Below are 16,782 nucleotides of genomic sequence, written 5' to 3'. Positions count from 1 at the left end.
GCCTTTCAGGAAAGTCTTCCATCTTAGGCCTTCTCAACATCTTCCAGAGTCTCATCTCTGCCCAGAGAGCAACCTGGGTTGATAGGAGAACAGTCAGAGTACAGCTGGTGATCCTGGGTGCATTAGAGAATAAAAATAGCCGATGGATCTGGGCATTTCTGTCAGCTAATCTTTGCATAGTTCATTTAGGTTTATCGTGAAACAGGAAGAACTCCATGTATTTAATTTATTTAAATTTGTCCTAAATAGGGATGTAAAATTGGTTAACTGGTTAAACTTTATGCCTTCAACGGGCATGCCCAGGTCAGCCACAGACGGTGCTATTCTGGATGGTCAGAAAAGCCCCTGTCTGATGGGCCCCAGGGGACAGGAGCAGCTCCATGCCTGGGGGAGCTGCTCCAACACCCTCTGATTAATCAGAACCAGTAAGCCTTACCTATTAACGGTGAGGCTTACCAGTTACCCTTTCACATCTCAAGTTCTAAATAATCAGATGTTACCTCTGTGTGCATTGTATATTTAAGCATGAAATTATGGGGCTCCTAAGTTTAGCTAGAGGAAGCCAAAGAACTTCAAGAAAAATGTCAACATTTCAAAAAAAGAAAGCATTTAAAAATATTTTCTGTTCGAAATTTGTAAATAGGTTTGTTAATATTTCTTTATTTTTTGACGAAAATAAAAAACTGCAAAATTTTCATTTTGGTTGAAAATTTTTAGCTATTTTGAGAAGACAAACATTCAGTAAAACTTTTTGGGGGTTTGATCAGTTTTCAGTTTTTGAAAACTTTTCTTTAGCCAGAAATGGTTTTTGAAGGCCAAAATGTGTTTGGCTCTTGATTTTTCATTGATAACTGAAATATTTTCATTTTGATTTTTTTAAAGCAAAACATTTTGGAGATTGTTGACAAAATAATGCACTGTTATCAAGTATTTTACTAAAAACGGCATGGAAAATTCATCTGAGTGGTACAGAGTTACTGTGCCAAAGAGAGAGGCCAAAGTAAACAAAAAATATGCAACAGAGATACTGTACACTTACTATAAATGCAACCTGGATGTTGAAAAACCTTTGGTATTTCACCCCTCCCTCCAAGAATGTTAAATTAAATTATATTATGGTTATCATCATCAAGTGGTTCAGGTGTATTTGTGTGTTCCTTAGAACTAAAAGCAAGAATTGCGTCTGTGCTTGTGGGTTCCAGGGTGAGCTGCTCCAAGAACCCTTAATGGTGTCTAGAAATTTTATCTCTGCATCCTATCCCATATCAGAGAGAGTGGACTCTAATAAATAAATGCCAAACCCAGGAAGGACCCAACCAGTATAATCCTATTCCATGTCTGAATCTCAGAGGTGAGGCAAGGGTGTTTGCTAGAGGGCACAAAAAGAAAATATTGATATCCCCTGAAGGGAGGACCTTTAACACTGGCTCAGAAGAGATCCTGAGTGCCCATGGAGAATGCTTTATTCCAAATGAAAGATGAGGCAGTGCTAATTGTACCTGCAAAGCCATGAATCCAGAGCACCAGCAAATATATTTTTTTCTGATACTAAGCAATCATGGGATCAGAATATTATTCAGAGCACACATTTCACTTAGAAGACACATGAAAGGACTGAACAGTGATTTCCCGCCAGTCCCTCCCATGTTCTCCAGTTTATATGCAGGAAGGAAATGCAGGAGATATTGCATGTTGAAATAATTTTTATTAAGTTGGTAATCTAACAGTAAGGCAAGTTGCAAAAGAGATAGTATGGGAATTCTTTTACAGCAGCAGCATATTGCTGGGCTACAATAACGTTAAGACTAAGTAATGATTTCCCAGAATGAAGAGATAGAATCTTTGCTTACATCAGATGCCAGCACGTGTGTTTGACATTAACATCCGTGTACAATTATTAGTGTTATATCCTTATGCCAAATATTGTATGCCATTCTGTGTCCTGATTATCATATACATTTTCATTACAAAAACAGTCACTTTACAGAGATATTAAATTAGTATTGAGAAAAAATACACTTCTGTTTTTTCATTTATAAAAGAGATCATAGGGCATTGACTTTAGCCATGACAAATGACATTTAATCGAGTTTCCCAAGGAATTGAACATGGATCTGCTATATGAGACCAGCTGTATGAGAGAAGTGCAAATATTAACCACTGGTCAGTGGCTGGGAAGCAGGTGGCAGTGACTGCGGGCTATTTTTATGCTTCATTTGCCATAGTAGAGCATTAGGATAGTAACTAAAAGCTAATGATCCACATACAGTATTACATTTTTCCAGCTTTCTGTTTAAATAGCCGCTGGCAGTAAAAGAATATTAATGAAGACATACATACATTAATGATGTCAGTTAGTGATGGAAATCAATACAATGTGCGTTGTGATGTATTGCTGTCAGCATATGATACTGTGGTATTGTGTGAACATATTATGCCACCTGAGACTGCATTGAGGAGTTTTGATAGCCTTCGATGCGCTTTTTTTTTCCTGATGAGGACTTACTGGTAGGTAAAAGTACATTTCTCAGTGCCTCTGGTATAAATATTCTTAATCCATGGATTTTACAGTCCTCTGAAAATCAATGCAAGGGAAATAATTTTTAAGCTTCCATACCTAGAGGTTTTATAATATACTAAGAATCGTATATAGGTAATGTAAAAAAACTGGCATACTTCTCTGTTGTGCTCATTTCTTACAAACAAGGACTGAGCTTTAGTAGCCAAGATCCTTGATTTAAGCATGGTACCAATGGTTGTGATTCTCACAAACACTACTACATCCGTGTTTTTAAAAGCTGAAGTCATTATGGATATTTTATTTTAACATGTAGCAGCTCTAATCTATATTTGCCTAACAGCTGGCAACTATCTTATTATATCTGATGCATACTACAAACTGTTTTATTTTAAAAGATACAATGAATGCTTGACAGGCTATGAACTGCTAGTCATTATACAGGTAAAATAAACAATATGCCCATTTTTAAAATTTAATTTTATTAATTAACATAATCTGTGCTTATCACTGTGGAAGAAATTGCTTATAACTTTGCCTGTCAAATTCAATGCAATTGCATATTAGATCACTGTTCTCTTCATTGCATCTCTGCCTTCAGAATTATATTTAACTTTGTGGTAACTGGGATGACAATGATTTCAGTGCTGATCTCAGTTTAAAGAAATGCTATCTCAAGGTTTATGTCTTGTGTATCCACAATCCATTGCAACATTCACTTCCCCACAATTAAGATTGTATATAAAAATGGTCTTCTATAGGACACAGGTGCATTAATTTTATATATTTATTTGCATGGGGGACATTGCAGAAACATCTTTATTCCACTTCCCCTCTAAACAGTTTTCTATGAAAAAGTCTGGTACTAGTTGTTTGTTGAGGTCCAAAAGAGAGAGCAAACACTAGGAGAAATTGGTTACTTTGCCCTGATGCTCCCTACCGTAACAAGTTTTAGCCCAGAAAAATGCTAATCCGTAAGAGGTCAGGATCCTGTGATAACCATCAAGATATTTTTAATTAAACTTCCAGAGAAGACACTGACAATGAGAAGTTTTATCAGATGAATTAATCTGTGATTGGAAAATTCTCCTGGGGTCAGCTGCATTTGAGAAGCCTCTTTTGTTCATAGCTGTTGGAAAGTCATTTAATTTTAGTTTCCTGTTCCTGAAGAATATTTTCTTTAGTTTGGGACTATGCATTTACCAGATCTATCAACAAAGGTGAATCAAAGGTGTATGTTTCATATGTGGTAGAGAATTCTGTTTTGAGATGTGCGTATTTCAAAATGGAAAACACAAACTCCCTGCGAATAGGAAACACATTAAATAGGAAAATTTTGTTGGACAAATGTTGCTCAATTTAAAATGAGACTCACTTCAAATATGCTCGAGCACTTCTGTGTTCTGTTTCTCAAAATCTGGACAATTGAGTTTACTTACACACATTCACACACAAAGTAATCTTGCAAATGGAATGTGGAATGGAACATTGCAGCAGTGGAAGGGGAACCACAGAACTAACCCTCAAAACTTTATATTTTAGGCAGTTAAACGAACCAGCAAAGAATTCTGCAGATGTTTTTTTTCCAGGTCCAACATCCCCTTCCATTGCATACCCTGCTGTGTGTCCCTTGCTCTCTGTCTGTGACTCAGGTTGCTTTGTCTACCTAGCTCGACTCTCTGAGGTCACTGTAGACCTTCCTTTTTAGGTTCTTAAAGTCCAGACCTAGCAAATGATCTTGGACAGTTGTCTCATTCACTGCTGTCATGATGCTATTTCCCCAGTGGCTGGTCACGGAACCCAGTTCCATGCTCTGCTCTGATTTCCAGCCTGGAGACTTGTTAAACAGCATCTGAGGTCTTCACCCAGAGCCGGCTCAAGCTATTCCTGCACCCCGGGCAGCGGGCGTGCGACGTATGTGCGGCCCCGCCCCCCAGCGCGCTGCACACCTTACAGCTGCTATCGGGCGTGCGGTGCTTCCCCTCATTAGGAGCTTCCCCTCATTAGAAGTTTCTTCTTAGCCTAACTAGACCCTAGCTTGCCAGCCTAACTATACCCCAGTGTAAAAATTAATTGGTCCCTCTGGTCTACAAGTCCACAAGTTGTAATCTAGTCCAGTCCCTTATGCACAGGAAGGATGGAGTAAACCTAGACCATCCCTGATAGGTGTTTGTCTAACCTGTTCTTAAAAACTTCCAGTGGTGGGAATTCTACAATCTTCCTGAAAAACCAATCCCAGTGGTTAACTCTATCTTACAGTTTAAAAGCTTTTCATAACTAACCTACTTCAGATTAAGTTGATGACTTTGTATCCTACCTTCAGTGGGCATACAGAACAATTGAACATTATCTTGTAGCTTTCAATACATTTGAAGACTAGTTGTCCCTAGGGATGTTAAATTTAGTTTAATCAACTAATCGACTAGTTGATGTATTTTCCATCAACTAGTCAGTAAGCAGGAGACCTGCAGCAGGGGTAGCTCCCGGTCCAAGAGCTAACCCTGCTATGACTCTGCCTTTTAAATGTATTAAGGGTGGGTGGGCTCTTAATACATTTAAAAGGCTGATGTGCAGCAGGGGGGACTTGGTGCAAGCAGGGTATTCAGCTATACCCTTGGTCATTCCAATCTATCCAGTCAGGCAAGCTGGATTTAGTAATTTGTTGACTTAGTAATAGATGATTGTTATATGCCAGAGATCACAAAATATTCAGAATACTTCCAGTAGCAAAGGACTAGGTACTTACCTTATGTCGTTTTGTACCTTAGATCTCTCACCAAAGACAACACTTGCATACAATCCAAAAGTAAACTATCTAATGATTTATTAACTAAGAAAAGATATTAGAGTGATTACAAGGTTAAAGCAGGCAACTTCATATACACAATGAGTTATAGTTTGTATTTTCAATGGTGACACGAGGGTAATAATTTATCAGCTCTAAATCGTTTTTAGGCTAACCCAGGTTGAGCCTGAGCTCTGTTTCATAGCTCTGGTCCCTTGAGAATCGAGATAAAGAGAGAGAAACATTTCCTTGTCAGGGATTTTAATTTCCTTCATCCAGAATTCAAGCCCGTGGGATTAGCCCTTTCACAAGTAGCCTTGTCATGGTAATAAGGCGTAATTAACAACGTTTTTGTATTGTGATGTTCCACAATGGTTCTTAGTTTTGATAGGCCTTTTTGATGGGCAGGGAACAATCCCTCCTGACTGGGTACACAGTTTTAGAGCAAATATTTTTTACAGTCACAAAGCAGAATCTTAAATATTACCTTATAATATGTGATACAGGTGCTATAAGTGAGCTTAACGCGTGCAGCAACTTACAAGCATTTAATAAATTCTAAACACATTGTTACAGGTCAAATACCTATCCTATCCATACTATCACACAGGTGAGGCTGTTTTCCAGCAATGAACGTGTCAGTGCTTGGCTGAAGCCTAAAGTTTTGTGAGACCTAAAGTTTTGCAGGACCAACCCGGCAGCACCCCAGCTGCTCTACCGCAGGGTCCACAACAAAAGCCTGGTCTGCTGGGGGGGGGGGCGCATTAGCTGCGTGCCCCCCCCCCCCAGCAGACCAGGGACATGGGGAGCAAAGCCGCAGCGGCGGCGGGGTTCCGTGTCTCTGAGGCTTTGCCCTGGCAAAGCCTCAGAGGCGCAGGACCCCGCCGCCGCTGCGGCTTTGCTCCGGGCGTCCCTGGTCTGCTGGAGACGGTCCCCAGCAGACCAGGGGCACCCGGAGCAGCTTTTCTCGCCCCGGAGGTCGAGGTGGCGGGACTGCTGCGCTCTGGGCGGTCCCGCTGCCTGCGAGCTCCGGGGCGAGAGAGCCCCGTTCGTAAGTGCAGATCCAACGTAAGTCGGATCCGCGTAACTTGGGGACTGCCTGTATACACTTTCCAATTTAGTAGAGTAGCTGAAATAAAATCTGTTAAATTGTCCTTATTTTACTGTAAATCCTGAGCATGTACGTTTTGAAGTGCAACCCATTATTCAGAGTTTTTGTAGTTTTTACCTTTGGTGTCAGTAAATCATTCAGTACTCTAATATTGCCTCTTGGTGGTGATGGAGAAAATACTAAGCAGATTTTTCTTTTGGTATTATACTAATAAGAAAGCACTGTCACTTTTCACATATCTTTTGTAATTTTTATAAATGTTCAGTAATTTTATCAGAAGTGCTGAAGTGATGATTTAGTGCTTGAAGAAAATGTTTTCTCCCAATGAGCCAAATCTTGCGATCTGAGCTCAGGCTTCATGGCCAAATGTGGGTCTTCAAAATATGAATATCTACTCTGAAGTGACATGATGCTGAATATAGTCTGTTAGCAAATGAATCGAACATAAAAGTTGTTCACTCAGTGAAGAATGTTGAACATTTGTAATAGTGAAGTTCCCCAGTTGTTGATGCAAATGTTTAAAGTCTGCATTTAAGTAAAACCATAAACAGTGTGAAAACAATTTGTTGTTAAAAAATAGTTCTGTAGATACTTTACATGGACCTCTTCAGAAGTAAAAACAAAACAAATGCCAGCCACCTCACTGGATATGAATAATCTTAATATGTTTTAGACATAGTATTAAGTAAAAGACAGTTACTGCAAAGGCTTTATAATTTCATATCCAGGTAGATTGTAATTTGTATTCGTGCATTTTATCAAATGTTATATAGAGTGCATTGTCAAACGCAGGATATTAAAAAAAAAAAACCCTAATTGTGCAATGGTGACCAAACAAGTTATTTTTTACATCCTGTAAACCACCTCAGATCCCCATTAGATATTCATTTATCTATATTCAAATTTCAGAGTAACCATTGAGCCACAGCATGAACTCTTACTTTATATTACTGTTGGTAGTATGGTGACAGATATAGTCTTAGGAAATTAGGTTGGACAGTATTAGATGGATGGCCACATATGGTATCATCAGTAGGCTTAGTCATGCTTATTGTTGAAATCTGTGACTTACCCTCAGTTAACATTAAATGGCTGTCATTTAAATTTCAGTCATGTTTGCTTTGCAAGAATATCCCTGAATCAAGTATCCAAAAGCCCAGAAATTCAGTTCACAAATTAGAATGCAGACCTCCTCCAAGGGATATAGGAAATGCTAAAACAAAATTATTGAACTATTGCCGAAGTTTTTCAATATATCACACGCACTTTCCCAAATACTTTGCCTGAAAATGTCACTCACATATGCACTAGAGGAGTGTATGTAAGTGTACAAATAATGGAGTGGGTGTAGAGAGAGTGGGGAGACGAAACAACATTATTTCTTGAAATATGAAATGTGTTATGATTAATCACATATTGTAGAAGCTAGAGATGGGAGGAACCTGTGGGCTCATTTTATCTACCTTCCTAATACAAGATAAGAGTGTTCCCTGCAGAATATTCTTCAGGGTTTCTTCCAACAGGGCTTCCATTCCTTTGGGTGGCTATTGCCTATTATAATTGACCTCAATGACAGGCAGTTTTCCTCAGTCACCCTACATTTTCTGTTTCTTAATTGTATTTCACTCTACTCCCTTGGGGGTGGGGGGCGTAATTCCGGGAACCAGTGAAATCCAGAGCAAATTCTTGTCCTCTTGTACTGTTCTCCTCTTATTCATTGTTTTATCCAAGAATGAGATATTGAGTTTTTATCTTTTTCTTACAGATCAGTTTTTCCAGTGATATCTTTGTTGCTCTGCTGAGAAATCATACTCAATTTATGGATACATTCCTGATTTGGGGTGCCTGACAAAAAATATACACATAATTATTGGCTTCACTGAGATTTGGCATCTGTACACCACACACACACACACACACACACACACACACACATTTGGTTTGGTTTTTTATTTAAAAAATTTTTATACCCACAACTCAGTTTCCTATTCACTAAGGTCATGATCTAAAGTCTGTTAAAGTAACTGGTTCTATTGATTTGCATGAACTCCATTACCCCAGTGTCCTTATTTGGCACTCTGGCTGGCTTTCCATGTACTTTTTCCTTCTATTGTACACCTATATTTCAGTTTATTTTTTCCTTAAGATGCACTTTCTTTCCTATTCCCAGAAGGAAACTTTTTTTTTCTCTCCATTTTTCCATCCTCTGTAAGGGTCAATCCTTCAATGTGCTGGGTAAATGGGACTATTCTTGCGCTTAAAATAAAACATGTACTCAAGTGCTTTATTAGATTGTAGCCTGAGTGCTCAGCAATCTCCAGATTGAGCCCTGTAAGTCTTTATTTTTCATATCACTGATTTTTAACATCTCCTCCTGATATAGCATCATTTGTTAGGGGATTAAAAAGCACATTAGTGATTTTAATCAGGGAGGTTAATAAAATAGGATGCCAAACCATATCTAAAATAGTCCTTGTGACACTGAGGAGGACATTTACTCTCAAGTAGACTCATTGTACTATATTGATAGTTAATTTATAGTTTTTCATCCAATGTTAAGTCCATTCTTGAGTCAATTTTTCATTAATCGCACAAGTAAAATGTTGACAGGCAATGTATACAACTTTTTGCTAAAATCTTCATCTTCTATTGTATTTTGAATACAAAATATGTACTGAGTGCTTGTCTGTAGATACCTGTACATGCTCTTAAAATTTCAAACGAATCTAATGTTTGTTGCCTGGTTGCAAAAACAGGGCTCCAATCATCTGTCCTCCAGACCAAATTCAATTTTATTTTCTTATCTTGAGTAAACAGCTCCTGTCCAAAATCTTGCATTCCTCCTTGCCTGAGATCTAAATACTGTTTATAAGTATTTGACGAAGATATATTGTGCCGATCTGTGCCTAATGAAGCATTAACCAAAGTAAATGATGAGTGGCAGTTTAATCAATCCAGTATGTTCAGTAACCAACAAGGGCATATGGACCATAATTTTTTAATCTCCTTCTTTTCAAATTTACTGAATGCAACTAGGAATGGCTCTGAACTGTGTATTTTTTTAAGGTAAAGGAAGGTTTTTGCATAAGATATTTAATCTTTCAGTAGTATAATCAGAAAATAATTATGTATTATAAAAGCTTTCTTTTTGAATAAGTCTGATCATCTCCTGTTGCGTTTAAAATACAATTATCTCAATTCATTCTGAATTTATTAATGAATGTGGTCTCTGCTGGTGATCTTTGCCGACTAGTCTCTGCAAATATTCAGTTAGACAGTCCCTCATGAAAACATGCAATCTGTTTCCATTAGGAGACTTTCTTCTAGACATACTTCTCACTATACACACAGTCACCTAAAATTAAATGCTGCTCTGTAAATAAACAAACATCATCATGCATGGGGTGAAGGGGAAATGTTTAATTATATATTCCAAACAGTCAGCTTCTGCAAACAAAGTTCAATTAAAGGTTAAGGTTGGGAATTTCAAAGATGACTATAGGATACAACTTGGATTTGTAAGGAATTGTAGTAATTAAAGGCTAAACCCTTTTGTTGCTTTTGTGAAAGCTTAACCTATATTGTAAAAAATGTATAACAGCATAAAGCTGTTGGGTTGATGTATTTTTGTGTTGTTAAAACTATCTCTTGGGAGTACATGTGCACAAATGAGTACAAATGAGTATGTCCGGTTATAGTGTGTATTTGTACTGAGTGAGCATGGACAAGAATATGGATATTTAGAAAAAATGTAATTGAAACAAACACAATTAAAATGTTTTATCAAGTCATGCATCCCACTAATGTTTAAATGAGTTATTAGCTCTTGAATGGCAAATCTTGGAGAAGATGCAAATCCCATTTGAAGAAGCAGTTAAGGGTCTGTAGCTTTCCCTGGGGATGCACACGTGTCTGAACCAACTGACATAGCCACAGCCCTGGGGAACTACAGAAGCTTGTCTTGAGTCTTTCAGAGAGATTTCCCCTGCTGCTGCCCTTCTTATTCTAGCAGCCAATCCACATCTTTCTCAAAGGTGCTGTGAGGCCTTATTTGAGATGCTGCCCAAGGTTTTGACTCTAGAGGAATAGATCTTTTTTATACATTATCCGTGTGACACCTAAGCAGAAAACTGTTCCTTGAAAATATGATTGAAAAGACATATTTAAAGATTGGTTTTCAACACATTCATCCTTTCTAGTTGTCACCCTGGCACCCTTGTACACAGTAGAATATGGTATTGTAATGCTGCTGATAATGACAAGTATTTAATGTATTAATTATTTAATCTCAAGCAAATCTAATGATGTATCCTTTTTTAAATAGGGGAGTGGGCTGTATCTTTGTAGAAATGATTCAAGGAGTTGCTGCTTTTCCTGGAATGAAAGATATTCAAGACCAACTTGAAAGGATATTTCTGGTGAGTTCTTTATTTCTAGATGAATATGTATATACATAATATGCTACCTTCCAAATGTGTGTAATAACATGTAGCTTTAAAAAGCCCCAAGGAGTTATTGTAGTGTTTACTTTTCTCGTTTGGCGCACAGGTGTCAAACACCCAGCCTCAAGCCAGATCTAGCCTGTCCTGTTACATTTTTTAGGCTATCATGGCTTATTCAAATCTTGCAGAATCCAAGTCTTCATTTAAAAAAAAAAAAAAAAAAAAGGATGTTTTGAGTAGTCATGGCTCTACAGAAGGCTTCCAAATGTGAGCCCAGTGAACAGAAATGCTAAGTTGCTATGCTGATTTTGCAAACAGTCTAAAATGACAACTCAGAGCTGCCCCCAAGAATGTTCTTGAGCTATTTTAATGTTAACATTAGCTCTTTTATTGATGATTATTTTATCTGATAAAATAGGTCATGGTGTGGGCAATGGTGAACATAAGCCAGTGCGCCCGGGGTGGTGTACTGGTAAGAGAATGGCTGGCTAGGGGTGCAGCTCTGGATGCTGCTAGCCACCGTACATGGGTAAAGTTTACATGCCTGTTCTGAGTGTGGGCAATCTGTCCCTCCCCTTCTGCTACCCTTCTACATAGGAATCCATACCATCCACTCCCGGCCACAGGATGCCACTATTCCAGCTATGGCTCCTGTGCGGCTGTGGCTACGGATCCCCATCAGCCCTGGGGATCTGGAGGATGGGCAGTGCAGTGGCCACACTCCTAGCCTGAAGCTCCCCCCATCCCATCTAACCTCCTGCCCTGACTCCTATACCCCTGCTCTGAGCCCCCCCAACACTTCCAAATCCCCTTCCCTGACTCCTGCACTCCCACACATCACCACCTTCTTCCTGAGCCCCCTGCACTCCACCCCACACTCACATTTCTATACTTTATTTGGCAAAAGTACTTAACAAATAACTGACAGCAGAGAGAACTGCGGTACTTAATTCTAGGGAGGTGAAGGACTAGTCGACTAGCTGATAATCAAATGCCTATTGGATAGTTGACTAGTCACTTCCCCCCACCTTGCTGCCTGTATCAAAAAGAGGCATGGGTGAGGGGAGAAAGAGGAGGGAGTACTTCAAAGTGGCAGTGCCACGTGGAGCCTGGGGCCAGACCTTGGGCTCTACGTGGAGCTGCCGCTTTGAAATAGCGTGTGCAGCCCAGGGCCAGCTGGGGTGTACCCAGGCTGCACGCAACATTTCAAAGCAGCAGTGTCACGTGGAGCCCTGGATGAGCTGGGGACTCTCCCACTTACCCTGGACTCCACGCAGCGCTGTTGCTTCGAAATGCTGCATGGAGCCTGACTCTGGGCTCCCCGCAGTGTTTCAAAGTGGCAGTGTTTCAAAGAGGTCCGCGGGGGAGTCCCCAGCTGATCAAGGGCTTGATGCAGTGCTGCCACTTTGAAACACTGCATGGAGCCTGATGCTGAGCTCCCCATGGCGTTTCAAAGCGGCAGCACCGCATGGAGCATGGGGTCAGCGGGAGTCCCCAGTTGACCCTGGGCTCCACGGAGTGCTTTGGCCTTTGAAGTTAGGGCGCCTCCTTGGCTGTTGCTATCGGCTAATGGAATAGTCAATGCAAAATGCACCAACTCTTTGATTAGTCAGTTATTTGCAGTTTAATATCCTTACTTAACTCCCAGTACTGCAGTTTGATTGGCCCATTCATGGGCTGCACTGACAGCTCATTGATCTAATGGCACCGCAACAGTTGGGAAGTCCAGTTCGTAGTGGTCTTCTGGATCTGTTGCCATTTGTGCCTGTTTTCTTTCCCCATCAGTCCTCACTCTTGTGTTGATTTGTTATTTTCCTGTTTCTAAAGCTAGATTTCCCATTTTGCTCTGGGTTTTGGCCAGTGTACTTTTTTAAGAGGCTAGGAAGTATGCCTTCATTTTATAAACCAGTGGTGAGCTACATGAGCTATTTCTTCCTCTTCAGAGCCCTGAGGAGCTTTGCAACTGGTTAGCAGGTGGCCAATGCAGATTATTGAGGTAGCCAATTTCCTCCAAAATGCTGGTCTGGCTGGCTTCTGATTGGACTATTCCTGTTTATTGTGTGGCAAACAGGGAAGGCTTCAGAAAGAAGCACTCACCTGAGCCCTGGTACAAAAAACGGGGAATCTGGAGCTTGCTTAGTCCCAATCCTTGGGTGGATTTAGCAGGACAGGTTTAGTGGTAGCTTTCTCTGAAAGTGCTCTGGCTTCACAGCCATTGTCTGTGAGCTGCACTAGATTTATCCTTCCAGGTTAATTTGTGTGGAAATGAGCAGGCTGGCAGTTCTTTTCCTCGTTCTGTTACAACATAGCTATTAAAAGTTGTGACCTTCTTTTGTAATGAAATCTCTGTGGTGTGCTATTCATTGTGATGCCTGGGCAATTAATATTTGATCCCTGCTGTTGAGATACACTTCAGCTATGAAAAACGGCTCTATGATTGTCATTGTAGAACTCCTTGTTTGCCCCTCAGTGATTTCTACATCACAGTGTTTCAGTCTTTGAGCAAAACATGTTTTTTGTAAATGTCAGTTCTGCAAACTCAGCATAGGATGTGAAAGTCACATTATGTTCTTTCTGCCTTTTGTCAAAACAGCTGTGCAGCTAGATCAGTGATGGGCAACCAAAAATAGTGGGTGGGCTGCATGAGTGGGCAACCAAAAATAGTGGGTGGGCTGCATGAGTGGGCAACCAAAAATAGTGGGTGGGCTGCATGAGTGGACCACATGACCAGTGGTGGGCAACCTGCAGCAAGCAGCCCACCACACATCCTCTCTGCCATCTTCTCTGGTGTGCCTCTCGCACACTGGAGTCCTGCAGTTCCTACTCCTCTCTTTCCCTCCCAGCACTTTCAAAGTGCCCCGAATCACCTGGTTTTTGCTCCATCCCCACTACTACCCCTCCCTCCCAGAGCTTGAACAGCTGTGAATCAGCTGTTCATGGCCTTCCAGCTCGGGGAGGGAAAGGAACAGAGACAGAGCACAAATCAGGAGATCTGTGGTGCTCGGAAATTGCTGAGAGAGAGGAGGAGGAAATGTGGGGTTCCAGTGTGCAAGGGAGGCAGACAAGGGTTTGTGGGCCACAGGTGGACCCCACTCGGTTGCATGCAGCCTGCAGGGGTTGCCCACCACTGAGCTAAACCCGCTATAATGTATGGCTGTGTCTCCACTGCACACTTATTTTGAAATAAGTTATAGTGCATGTCTACATAGCAAGCCTGTTATTTCGAAATTACAGTCTTCTTACTCTGTCTCCCGTAACAGAGGAGTAAGAGAAGTCGAAGGAAGAATGTTCCTCCTTTGACTACCTGCTGTGTATACAGCGCCAAAAGCCAAATTAAGCTATTTCAACTTCAGCTATACAATTGATGTAGCTGGAGTTGCGTATCTTAACTCGACTTTAGCCCACAGTGTGGATGTGCAGTAAAGGACTAAACTGGTTCAGTGGTGAATGAAAGCAGGGTATGAATGACCTCTCCTCTGACATCTAGTGATAAGCTAGGAGAAAAGACTTCAGGAAGAGACTAGATTGCCTAGGTGAGTAGTAGATGGAACTGCTTTGCCAAAATGATCATTTTTTTATTTGAGTGAAGAATAATTTCTGTTTACAGACTCTCTCTGTTCACATTACATGTCATTTAGTTATCCTAAATGTTATTCCTAAATTTTAATCAGTGCATTTCCTTCCAAAATACAAGAGTTTGTGAGAGAAGGAAATTCAATTATATTTCAAAACCTGGCATAGATTAATAAATCTTACTAATGGATTTTCTTTATATATTTCAAGAGGTATGTTTTAAAATACATGACCACAGAATACTGCAGAACTAAAGGATCAATGGAAAAGGCAGGTTGTACTATATATCTGCTTTCAGAACACTACAATATTGCATGAAGTCTTAAAAAAATGTGAACTAAAAAAAGTCTTAACAACAGACATTTATTAAGTAAAAGATACTACCTCACCATCTTGTCTCGGAGGAAAAGATGACTTTGGCTGGCTGATCTGTATTTCATAGCTGTTATAAGGACTCAGTATGTGGGAGTTAATTGTATTAGTTATCTTAAATAGCAACCTGATTAATTTTGCACTTCAAAGTTATTAACCACCTTAGTGTACACAATTCACCAGAGAATGAATGAATTTAATCCTATTCAGAAACAAAGGGAACAAGAATAATCCCTTGTTTTATAACTTTTAAGTAGATAACTTCTTAAATTCTTAATTATGAAAATGGTATATTAGAGAGGCACTTTAGTTAAGGATGGCTAGAAGGTTCTATTACAACTCCCTATTTTAAGGGGATTTTAATTAGGATTTAAGAATTAACTGTGGTTAAACACGTCATAAAAGTTTCAATCTAAAAGCTTCTTTTTTCTTCTTTTAATGTTTGTACAAGGTCATTCTGACCTAAAGAGATTAAGTAAAAAATGTATCCCTGGCTATTTGAAAGCCTGAGCTTGTTATTTACAGCTACAGTTTTAAAACTTTCTTCTAAATTAAAATTTGGAAGGTCCTTCATTTATATAATGAGTTGGTATATTTTGGTATTTTATCAAACAAAAAGCCCAGTTGAGAGTGACCAAAATGTTTCAAAAATTCTTCAGATATATACATGCTTGTCTAAACAACTGTCAAATGTAGCAATAATTTGTTTTTAAGACTTTTTAAATTTCAACAAAATAGTTTCTTGTCTAATGTCAATAATACTTTCAAAAATATCTGAGTGTGTGTTTAACATGATCTTTTAAAAGTCCTCTCTGTTTGTTTAAAAAAAAAAAAAGAAAAAAAAAGGGAGAGGTGAGAAAAAAAGGATATGGAATTACATTCCACACTTTATAATGAGTAGTGCACAAATTGAATAAAGCAGAGCTTTTAAAATTACCCAATACATATCAATATTTTAATTACAAGTTGGTTGACAATATGTTATAATTATGTAACCCCTCTGCCATGTGGGGACAGCAGCAGCAGAGGCCAGGCTCAATATTTAGAAGTTCCTCCTAACAATATAAAACAGGACCAGTTTGAGCCCCCATCCAGTACTCTGGATCCCTTTAATACTTCGCTGTCCTCTCTGTTCACTGCTCCCCACTCAGTTAGTGTATACCCAGAGTTCAGAGTCTCATTCATGTGGATTTCACCTTCAACAGTGGGGAGAAAGAAGGGATGGGTTTGAGCAATGGCCCTGCTGCCTCTCTCTGCTGCTGCTCTTGCAATGACACATTCTAAGGTTCCTCCATTTCCACCTAGGGATGTAAGCGATTAGTCGACTACCTGATAAGCCTAGGGGGCTTATGGGGCTGTCAAATCACTACTTGACTACTTGCTCCCCCCCCTTGCTGCCTCTGTATCAGAGGCAGCAAGGGGGGGAGCCGGTGCTGGGGGAAGCCGCCTTAAAAGCTGGTTCTCCCTAGCACCACCTCTGCTGGGGGAGGAGAGCAGGGAAGACATAGGCACAGCAGGGGACCTGGCGCAAGCCAGGGATTAGCAGTTCTGGCTCATGCTGGGCCCCAGACCACTGCACCCCTGCTTTTTAAATGTAGTAAGAGTTTTAAAAAGCAGAAGTGCAGCAGTCTGGGACCCAGTGCAAGTCAGGACCGCTCAGTCCAGGCTCACGCCAGGTCCCTTGCTATACCTCTGCATTTTAAATGTAGCAAGAGTCTACTGACTCTTACTACATCTAAAAAGCAGAGCTCCTGGAGTCTATGCAAACTGGAACTACTCAGTCCTGTCTTGCACCACCCTGGAGCGAACCCACTTATCTACTAATTGAGTAGCTGATGGAAATTTCCACTACTTAACATCCCTACTTCTACCCAGCTCTTAGTGATTTCAGCAGGGAGTCTCACAGTGCAATCTCTGTGCTATCTTTTACTGTCCTCTCTCAAAGTCTAAGGCTCAGCCCCTAAATCTGTTCTGCAATGAT

At 40.1% G+C, this 16,782-nt stretch overlaps 1 protein-coding gene across 3 annotated transcripts in view; it reads left to right on the top strand.

Annotated features, from left to right (window-relative positions):
* CDK14 (cyclin dependent kinase 14) overlaps positions 1-16,782 on the top strand; it is a 530,833-nt gene that overhangs the window by 324,738 nt on the left and 189,313 nt on the right. For all 3 annotated transcript variants that reach the window (XM_075922396.2, XM_014569231.3, XM_075922397.2), the window contains one exon: positions 10,739-10,832. In XM_075922396.2, the coding sequence (XP_075778511.2) occupies positions 10,739-10,832 (94 nt within the window). The remainder of the gene's footprint in view (positions 1-10,738; positions 10,833-16,782) is intronic.

Source organism: Pelodiscus sinensis, chromosome 2 (genome assembly GCF_052426305.1).
Source record: "Pelodiscus sinensis isolate ZL-2025 chromosome 2, ASM5242630v1, whole genome shotgun sequence".
Classification (NCBI taxonomy): domain Eukaryota; kingdom Metazoa; phylum Chordata; order Testudines; family Trionychidae; genus Pelodiscus; species Pelodiscus sinensis.
The sequence above is the reverse complement of the archived record's forward strand: the minus strand, read 5'-3'. Positions and strand labels throughout refer to the sequence as shown.